This window comes from Adiantum capillus-veneris, chromosome 11 (assembly GCF_014529385.1).
Source record: "Adiantum capillus-veneris isolate H3 chromosome 11, ASM1452938v2, whole genome shotgun sequence".
NCBI classification, from domain to species: Eukaryota; Viridiplantae; Streptophyta; class Polypodiopsida; order Polypodiales; family Pteridaceae; genus Adiantum; species Adiantum capillus-veneris.
The window spans coordinates 55,070,146-55,079,471 of record NC_140941.1 but is presented as its reverse complement, the minus strand read 5'-3'; the positions used below and the strand labels follow the sequence as shown (position 1 = coordinate 55,079,471).

Below are 9,326 nucleotides of genomic sequence, written 5' to 3'. Positions count from 1 at the left end.
TCAAATGACATAACCACATGGACACAAATGACAAAAATGCACACAATAGAGTGATATTAAATCAAATAATTAATACAATTTAAAAGCTAAGAACATATATAAACAATATATTAAAAATGAGACATGAAGATCATCATGGTGTTGTAAACACAGGACCATAACTTAAGGTAATAGGATTTGTGGCAAAGCACAAGCACTCTCACTCTTCTCATCACCCAAGTGTGGTAGATTGGTTATGCCATTTCCCCCTTGAATAACAGGTCTTGAATTCAACTCTCCTCGTCAGATAGAGCTTTAAGGTCTCTTGGGATAGTTTCCTACGACGGTAAAACTCTCTTCTTCTTCTTCCCTCCCTCCTCCTCCCCCCCCCCCCCCCCCCCCCCCCCCCCCCCCCCCCAAAAAAAAAAAGCTTAGGTTCTTGTTTTCTCTTACCCTTGACTCACTTCAATTCAATAAGGATGCGGCTAAGGAAGCACTGTAGTTTAAAAAGTAAGAAAACATAAGATAACGTTTCCTTTTGCACCTGCAAGAGCAGTGAGAGACTCTTGTGGCGCCTTCTTGCGAAGAAGCCCTCCTCTGCCCAGCTCTGCCGCTGCTGCGAAAACATTCTTGTATATTTTGTGAGTTCCTTATTATGGCAGCTGTAAAGTTCAAATTATGATGCAGTTTATGATCGATGGGCACAAACGGTGGTAACGTTCAAAGGGTCGACAAGAGGAGTTGCAGAATATATTGAGAGGGCGGCGTAAACAGAGCACAGGGTGGCAGTTATATTGGGAAGTGACAGGGTGACGTTCTGCCCCTTGAGGTAGATCCGTGACGTTAGATTCCAGCCTTTGCTGTTAATGGACTGTGGGTCGATCAGCACGGGATGGTAGCTGGGGTAGAGATTCCACAGCGAGCTCTCCCGCGGGCTCACCTTGTACTCCACGTACCTCAGCCCCAGCATCCGCGCAGGCTTGCCGAAACTGACCTCCGACACCCACTCTGTGCCCAGCGGCACCACCTGTATAAGCGTCGCCCCCTCCCTCATAAACACCACATGCGTCAACGCCGCCCCATGCACCCCCATCATCACATCGCACACGCTCACTGCCCCGTATAACTCGGCCATGCTCGTATTCATCTCCGGAGCCACCACCTTCACTGCAAACCCTATCTCCTCTGCCAGCGCTACCACCTCCTGCTCGTTGAGTAGCACCCGATCCCTTGATCCCATGCGCGACATGATTACAAGGTTCGGCAGCTTCTTAATAGCGATGGTATTGCTGGTACGAATCGGCAGCGGTGCAGGCCGCGCGTCTGCGTGGCTATGGCTACCATCGCCGGCTTGCAGATTGCTGGGTGTGATCATCGGGCGGGGGAGATACGCCGCACGGAGCATGGCTTGGAAGCCCGCCATTGACGCGCCGCCTGCGCCAAGGTGGCGCTGGGGGTCAATGTAGAGCTCGTCATCGAATCGCAGTCCCACAGTGACCTCGGGGAAACAGTGCACAAGCTTGTTGGTGGCAAGGTCGATGATTGTATAGCTGGTGATCTGGCTCAGAATCTCTGCGTATTTCAAGACCCACCAGCGTTTATACTCGAGGACGAGGAGCACCAGTTGACCGACAGGCTGGTACTGCTGAGCGGTGAGATAGAGAGGGATGAGGCCGTCGGTAAACTGATGAAACAAGTTGCCTGTAGTGTACCCACCGGTAGAGAAGAGAATGGCGGGGACTAAATGTCGCACTTCACATGCGGGATAATTATTAGCCAGCTGACGATCGAGCGCCTTTCCGAGCAGCTTCACTTCGGGGATACTCTTCATGGCGATCTTGTCGTGCTTCCTTGTGTAAGGCTTCACCCTCGCCTCCCTCTCCTTCACGTTTGAACTATATTGGTAGACCACCACCTCATACAAATTATCTGCCTTCTCCCCGCCCACCACCCTTACATTCCCCTTGGCCATGCACACATCCGTCCGACTGCTTGACCGATCACACACCAACATGATTTCGTCCATTGTTCTGTTCGAAGCCTCATCAGAATTCTGCTTTAGTTTTTCTGCTTAAACACAGGGTCGCCGACAAGTAGCTGCCCCTTATTAGTTTGCACATAAGAGAGTCACAATACGTATGCATTGAGAGTACTTACGATCGACTGGCGAGAGGCCGTGGCGGAGGAGCAAGCTGGACAGCAAGAGAACTGTGAGCAATAGCAAGTAGGATGAAGCTAGCAACTTGTCGCGGCTGCTCTTGCCGACAACGAAAGGCTTAGTAGAGAATGACCTCAGCAGGAGCTCCATTGTAGTATAGGTGGCCTCTCTCTCTGTCTCTCCCTTTTTATCGTGCGTAGAGGACTTTTGGATTGTAGCCATCAGCTTGCAGCTCTCGACACGTGTAAAGGGCACTCTCATTGCCTTTATAGAATACATATACATATAGATATCGGACTGCTACGTGGCGCAATTGGTTGACCGCATGTAAAAAGACCCGCCCCCCTTTTTTTAATTAAGCTTATAACCGATTGAAAACCTCTCGGCTTCAAAAAGCACCCCTCATGCTAATGGTATAAATAGTGGTAAAGCATTGGTGTGTGTGGATGCCACCCACATTCCATCCCGCAGTCCCATTGATCATAGTAGCAGTCACTAGTATATAGATGTGCATAGTTGATCAAATCGCATGATAAAACGCATAAACACACCCTTTCATGTATGTGTGGAGGCAACCAACAACCGAGTGAGCTTGCGTTACATGTCAAGCACACAGACTGTCCAGCTCATAAGCAGTTCAATATTTATCCAAAGCATCTGATGAGCTATACGGCTAGAAGCACAAAATGCACCCCCTTAAAAATATTTTTTTAAAAAATCAACGACGCAGGGAAGGTAGTACGGAGAAGTTTACCCATATTTGTGCACATAACACCCACAAGGGGCCATACTATGGGAACGACTTCCTCAATGGAGAAGTTGGTAACACCCAACTAGTGCATCGTGTCACCAAACTAGCGTAGTCCGTGAGCCTCTATTAGGGCCTTCAAATTTGGGGGTTACATCACAAAAGCTCAACCAACTGAGACACTCTTTGGGTCAAATGCTTGGCAATCATATAGCATGTCACCAAACTAGCGTAGCCCATACTGAGCCTCTATTAACCTTTAAATTTGAGGTTACATCACAAAGGCTCAACCAACTAAGCTACACTCTTTGGGTCAAATTATACTTGGCAATTATATAGCTGTTGTTTGTTGCAAAATGATGTTTAATGATTGGTGGTTTTTTGTAAGGAATCATTGCTTTGTTTTGCAATGATGATGTGTGATTTTTTAGCATTGTCAATGTTTGTTGAATGATTGGCAATAATCATTGGTCATTAATCATCGACAATGGTAGGTGTTACCAACTTCTCCATGTGGGAAGCCGTTCCCATGGTATGGCCCCTTGTGGGTGTAATGTGTACGACCATGTCTGATTGTAAATACACAGATATCTATAAATTTCTCCCTATTAACTTCCTCCCTTGCTTTCCCACATTGATGGTAAAAAAATGAAAACATAATAAAAAATGATGCAAGATTTTTAGTCTATCTCCAATGATTGGCTTACTGATTATTGTTCTTGAAATGCTCCTAGTGGGACTGCCCGGAATGAGCCTCCCAACCTCCCTTTAAATAGCCCCCTAGGCCTCATTCCCTATCCACACTCACAGCTGACCCATTGGCCTGGTCCTTGACCACCGAGCTTTGCCCTTGGCATGAAATTACTCCCCCCTTGGAGAAGCCTTTTTGTCCTCGAAAACAAGAGTGATGATACCCTAATGTTTTCCACAGTGGCATCCTGCAGGGATCCAGCTGTTTGCTTGACCGGAACACAGTTCAGTAGGAGGTTCAATGAAATCAGGAGTAACATCTTGATTGTCCACATTGTTGTCCATTTGCAACATCTTGTATTACCGGTTCCTATCCAATCATAGTATGTAGATTCCATTTAGAACGCACATGAGCATGCTAAACGAGTGAGCACAACAAAGATGTACCCAAAAGAGTACTTCTTTTCACTTTCCCTAAAAGTAACTTGCTGACAAAACGTAGCAGCCAAGTTTAAGTCCTTGATTTGTTTTCAAATTTCATCAGTAAACAACCCCATAGCTAGTGTTCAAGGTTGAGAACCTGACTTATACATGAAGAGACTGAACCTAGTCGCAAACATGCTTTAACGTATGGTAAGCAAAATCCAACTAGAGCTTGTTGCCAACGTACACATTTTGCATATCCTTCGGCACAGGATTACACTTTGTAATCTACCTATCCCCTTGGATAACAGACAATAATGAGGTGTTTGTCAGTGGTGTTTTTCCCCCACGCGGTGTACAGACAGTCTTCCCAGATGACTGGTAAACGGGAATCATAATGTTGTACGTCAATATTGCTGAGGAATAACATGCATAACCATCTTGGTTAACTGGAAATATCCACAGGCACCCAAATGGAGCCATGACCTCTATTGGTGTGAGTGGGAGATCCAAAATTAATCTCAAAGAGATACTGCACATAGAGTGCAAAATGCTTCATAGCACTAATGTGATGAATATACATGCCGCTCCAAATCAGCTTTTGCTAAACACTAGGGTCCATAACACCTAGTGTGCATGCATTTAGCAAAAATAGATCTGAACATGTATATCCATGATCATACTTGACAATACTTATAGCGAATGTGATGCTCCTATCACACATGAAAGAGAAGTGTAAATAGTGCTAACAAGAAACTAAATACTCTCGATTGCAATCTTTTGCAAGCCTTGCTCAAACGTTTGAACCATAATAGAAAGTGAAACAGAAGTCACTTCTAGGTACAAACAATGAAACTTTTTCATGAACAACTCATAGCCTTGCTATATGTATAAACAACTATCTGGAATGTTGGTTAGCAGTACTTGTACCTTAACAAGTTATTCTAAGTATCCAACAATGTTTGGCCACTGAAATTGCTTCTGATATGTCCTGCTGAAAATGGTCTAGAAAACAGATTCAACCAACACCTAGGGACTTTTTCGTGACACAGAATTGAAATAGTGGGTGCCAGTGTCAGTCCTAGCGACTCATATTCTCTACATGTGGAATATGTCTCATGTAAGGGTGTCTGAAAAAAGAACATCCTTCAAGTACGAGATGTATTTGTCACTACAACATAACCCAAAGTTATCGACGCCCTATATATCGATGCTCGTACCTTTCCACGCCCATATCCTCGTTCTTACACTCCGTCGATATGCGCGTCGATAAGTGTGTCGATATGGAGGTGGAAATACGCATAGAAAGGCAAAATTTTCCATGCGTATATCAACGCGCTTATCGATGCGCATATCGACACACATATCGACGCTAAAAAATTGGGGAAAAAAAGGCGAACCCGCGTGCAGGGGCCATTTTTGCCCTCAACACGTTTAGGAGGTAGGTCACAAGGGATGTCGTCAATAAAAACATCTTGAAACCCCTTGAGAAAATTGGATAGCTCTAATTCCTTTTGGTTTCTTTTATTTTCTTTTGCTAAAGCATTAGGTTCGTTTTGAAAATCTTTAACAAAAATCATGTACACGGAAATAGAGATCTTTATTGACTTGTTGAAAGCTAGTGTATGTACAATGGGAATAGTGTTACCCATTTCCTTAGCATCTATATACATGTCTTTTTCCCTGAACTTAAAGGAGATTCTCCTTTCAGGAAATTTAACATTGGCAGCCAAACCATGGTGCCCCTAGGATTACATCTTCATGCTTGAGAGGAGAGATAAAGAAGTCCTCTTTGTCCACATAGCTTTGAACATGAAGCCTCAGTTTCCCGATTAAGGGAGTGACTGAAGCTTCTTGCTCCTTGAAAGCACTGTCTGCGGGTAGGACATCTCCCATCTCATAGGCTTGTATGCCTAGCTTGGTGGCCAACTCTATAGATATAAAATTGTGAGTAGAACCAGGGTCAAAGAGAATAAAAGCATCATGTTCTCTTACCTTTCCCCAAGCATGGCATAGAGGAGATCCTTTGTGGTGAGTTTGGTGAGTCTCCTCCTCTTGGATTTCAACCAAGGAAGCCCTAGGAGGATCTTGGCGGTTGTTCTTTTGGGGACAAGCGCGGTACGCATGCCCTTGTTCGCCGCACTTGAAACACCGGTTATCCTTGCGATAACGCTCAAGCTCTTCAGGAGAGAGTTTGTTCTTACCTTTGTAAACTCCCTTCTCTTTAGTTTTGTTGGAGTTGCCCTTAGGAGACTTTTGGACATTGTCCTTCCCCTTAGGCTCGTTGGAACCCTTGTTTTTCGTGGGCTTATTATTTCCTTTAGCCCCCGTTTGGAAATTGATTCGAGAGGCCACCATAGTATGGTGTATTACCGCCGATATGGTACGTGGCCTTTGGGAGTTGACATACTCCGCCATTTCTTCGGTTAAGCCTGCACAAAATTGTTGCTTTTGCTCTCCAAAATCCAACTTTTTGAAGACAGTGGCTTTGAGTTGTAGGTCCCAAAACTTGTCTACATATTTGTGGATGGATTCATAGGGAGAGAGCTTTAAGCTTCGCCATTTGGTGAGTACTTTGTCTTTGGCATCGGTGGCCAAAAACTGCTTTATAATGGAAGCTCTTAAAGCTTTCCATGTTCGTGGAGCTTCACCATTGGCTCGTAGGCTAGACCACCATTGCCTGGCGGACTTTTGAAAGTGCATAGCTACATGGTGTAGCTTAGAGGACTCCGTGAAGCCCTCATCTCCAAACTCCGCATCAAACTGTTGGATAAAGGCCAAGACTTTGTCCATAGCACCAAAGGTACCATCATAGGTAAGGAAAGAGATGCTCTTCCCTCCCTCTTTGAATTTCTTCAACTTGGACGACCTCTTCCATGCAGCATAGGATTTCCTATGGCCTCTTCTTTTTGATGGTTCAAAGGTTGCACCATCACTTTCTTCAGAAGGTGAAGAATTTGAAGAAGGTGGAGAAGAGGGTGACCTCTTTCTCGCCTTTTTCTTGTCTTGATCTTCGTTGTCTTCACCATCAGTTTCATAAGAGGAAGAGGATGAAGAAGATGGAGAAGAGGGTGTCCTCTTTCTCGCCTTTTTCTTCTCTTTCTTTTTATCAACCCTCTTTGAATTATGGCGTGGAGAAGAGTGTGATGGTCTTCTCCGCTTTGGTGGTGATGGAGAGCGTTTAGCCCGCTGTCTTCGTGGAGCCATCTCCGCCGAGGTGGCGGGAGACTCACTTCTTTCTCGTTCCTTCGGTGGAGGCTCTTGAGTTCTCCTTTGGGAAGGAGATGCATCATCAAGAAGTAAATTCTTGAGCCCTTCATATGGATTCTCTTCTTCTTTCCGAATCGGAGAGAGACCTCTTTTGGGAGTCTCACAAGGAGGCTTCCTAGGTGTTCTCTCGTCATGGTGATGAGCTTGGAGAATCCCGTGAGCACAGAGGTGCCGTTGCACTTCACTTTGGAGAGATGGATTGCCCATGGCTTGTTGAAGCCTAGAAACAAGATAGTTAACAAGCATCGAAGCATCATTAGTAGCTTGCTCATTAGCAAAATCAAAGTTATCAACATTAATTTCACTCTCTTTACTATTGTCAGCCATTCTAACAACTTTTAGGTGTAAAATTTTTAGGTGTACTTTGGCACTTCAAGCCCTAGTTGCTACTCCTCTTTACCCCTTTAGAAAAAGCACTCAAGCTACTGTACCCGCGGCTCGAATACCATTAATTGCAAGGAATAGAAGAGAGGGTCTTTCAACACCAAAACAGCACCGGCTCCTGTCAAGCTTCTAATAGCTCAATAGTGGTTAAGCCGTAGGCAAGCCCCGTAGGACTCCACTATTAAGACCATAGCTCTCGACGATGATGCCCCGTTAACTGCACGAAGGCAGGCGCACTGCAAGGCTTAAAAATCCCTATTCTACTTACTCACAGGCAATTAATAATACCAACCATTTATAGCTAGCTTGAGGACCTCCCTTCTTGAGCAAGAAAAGAGAAACCTTGCGCTCTGATACCAATGTAACATTTAATGGCCTAAAAACTTGTGTATAGCGGAAATTAGCATAAACATAGTGGGCATTTCATTAGAATAGATTCCTAATGAGAATTACAAGAGTGCTTGGGTGGAGAGAGCAACAAAAAGCATAACACCTAGTTAGATAGCATGAACAATACTTTCAAAAGAGAGAGAAATTAAGCTATTCACAACAATTGAGGACCGGATTTGCATGGAGCCGGTCCCCACTCCAAAAGGCTTTGTATTATGGTTTCTCCCATCAAGAGAGACATTGTACAATACAAAGACTAGCTAGTGCAATGAAGATGAAAGCTTCATGCACTAAGCAAAACACTTAACAAACACAACATCAATTCTCCCCGGTCTCAGATCCAAGACCTCACACACCTTCGAAGATGGTGAGAACTAGTAGGGTATGAGAGTAGATTGAGAGGAAGAAGGAGTATCTTACGAGAAAGATGTACATCTCCTCACATAATCACTCATATTAGCATAGCTTAGCTTAGTAATTAGCATGGTAGAGGATATGAGCATGCATTGAAGCTTGGCTCTTGGTTGGATTTTCATCCACATGCCAAGAGTGTGTCGATGTAGGCTTCTATCTCACAAGCTTGGAGTAGGTGATGAGCTCTCCATTAAAGCTTGGGAAGAGATAGTCTTCTCTTTCGTCACACATGAGATTGTGTGTGTGTGTGTGTGATAATGCCTTGCCAAAAATCACCCCCCTCTCTCTCTCTTGGGCGAGCCCTCTTGCTAATTGCTCTTGCTATCATCCCATTGGACCTCCCCACGGTTAGCCTATCACAATTAAGCAGCATAAGTGATAGCCTTCTGACATGTGTCCCCCTTTCCCCTTTTGTGAGAGCTTTAGGTAATTTAATAATTAAACTAAACTCTCATTGGACCCCTTTGCCTCCTGGCCAATAGGAATCAGGCAAGCCATTGGGCTGCTGAATGCTCATTGGACCCCTTGGGAGACTATCCAATAGTCTTCTAGAGGACTTAATTCTCATTGGTTCTTTTATTAAGTGTTTTTAAATTAATTAAACTAGATTTACTCTAGCCTAATTCTCATTGGTCCACCTCCAAGGCCATCCAATAGGAATTGGGTACACCTTGTGGGCATCAGGGCTAGGGAGCTGACATGTGTCCCTCATTCCCTTTGTGTAAAGGGAGCCTGTGTGTGTGTGACTTTCTCTCTCATCCCCTACTCCCAAGGCTCGCCCCCTCCTATGTAGGGATTTGAAAAGACTTTTTGGTCACACACAAAGCATCCAATTTCCCCTAGGGTTGACCTTTGGACACAACCTTTGAA

At 44.7% G+C, this 9,326-nt stretch overlaps 1 protein-coding gene across 1 annotated transcript; it reads right to left on the bottom strand.

Annotated features, from left to right (window-relative positions):
* Positions 1-411: 411 nt before the first annotated feature.
* On the bottom strand, positions 412-2,485 carry LOC147447257 (xylan glycosyltransferase MUCI21-like). The gene is made up of 2 exons (XM_086524288.1): positions 2,137-2,485; positions 412-2,046 (listed from the first exon to the last, which is right to left on the bottom strand). The coding sequence occupies exons 1-2, from the start codon at positions 2,420-2,422 to the stop codon at positions 668-670; spliced, it is 1,665 nt and encodes a 554-aa protein (XP_086380414.1). The 5' UTR covers positions 2,423-2,485; the 3' UTR covers positions 412-667.
* Positions 2,486-9,326: the final 6,841 nt, after the last annotated feature.

What these genes read in the sequence shown, in the direction of transcription:
- LOC147447257 (XM_086524288.1), bottom strand. Translation starts at nt 2,422, where the DNA reads ATGTATATGTATTCTATAAAGGCAATGAGAGTGCCCTTTACACGTGTC. An exon ending in CGGCCTCTCGCCAGTCGATC is followed by an intron (nt 2,047 to 2,136) that starts GTAAGTACTCTC and finishes GTGTTTAAGCAG; the next exon opens with AAAAACTAAAGCAGAATTCT.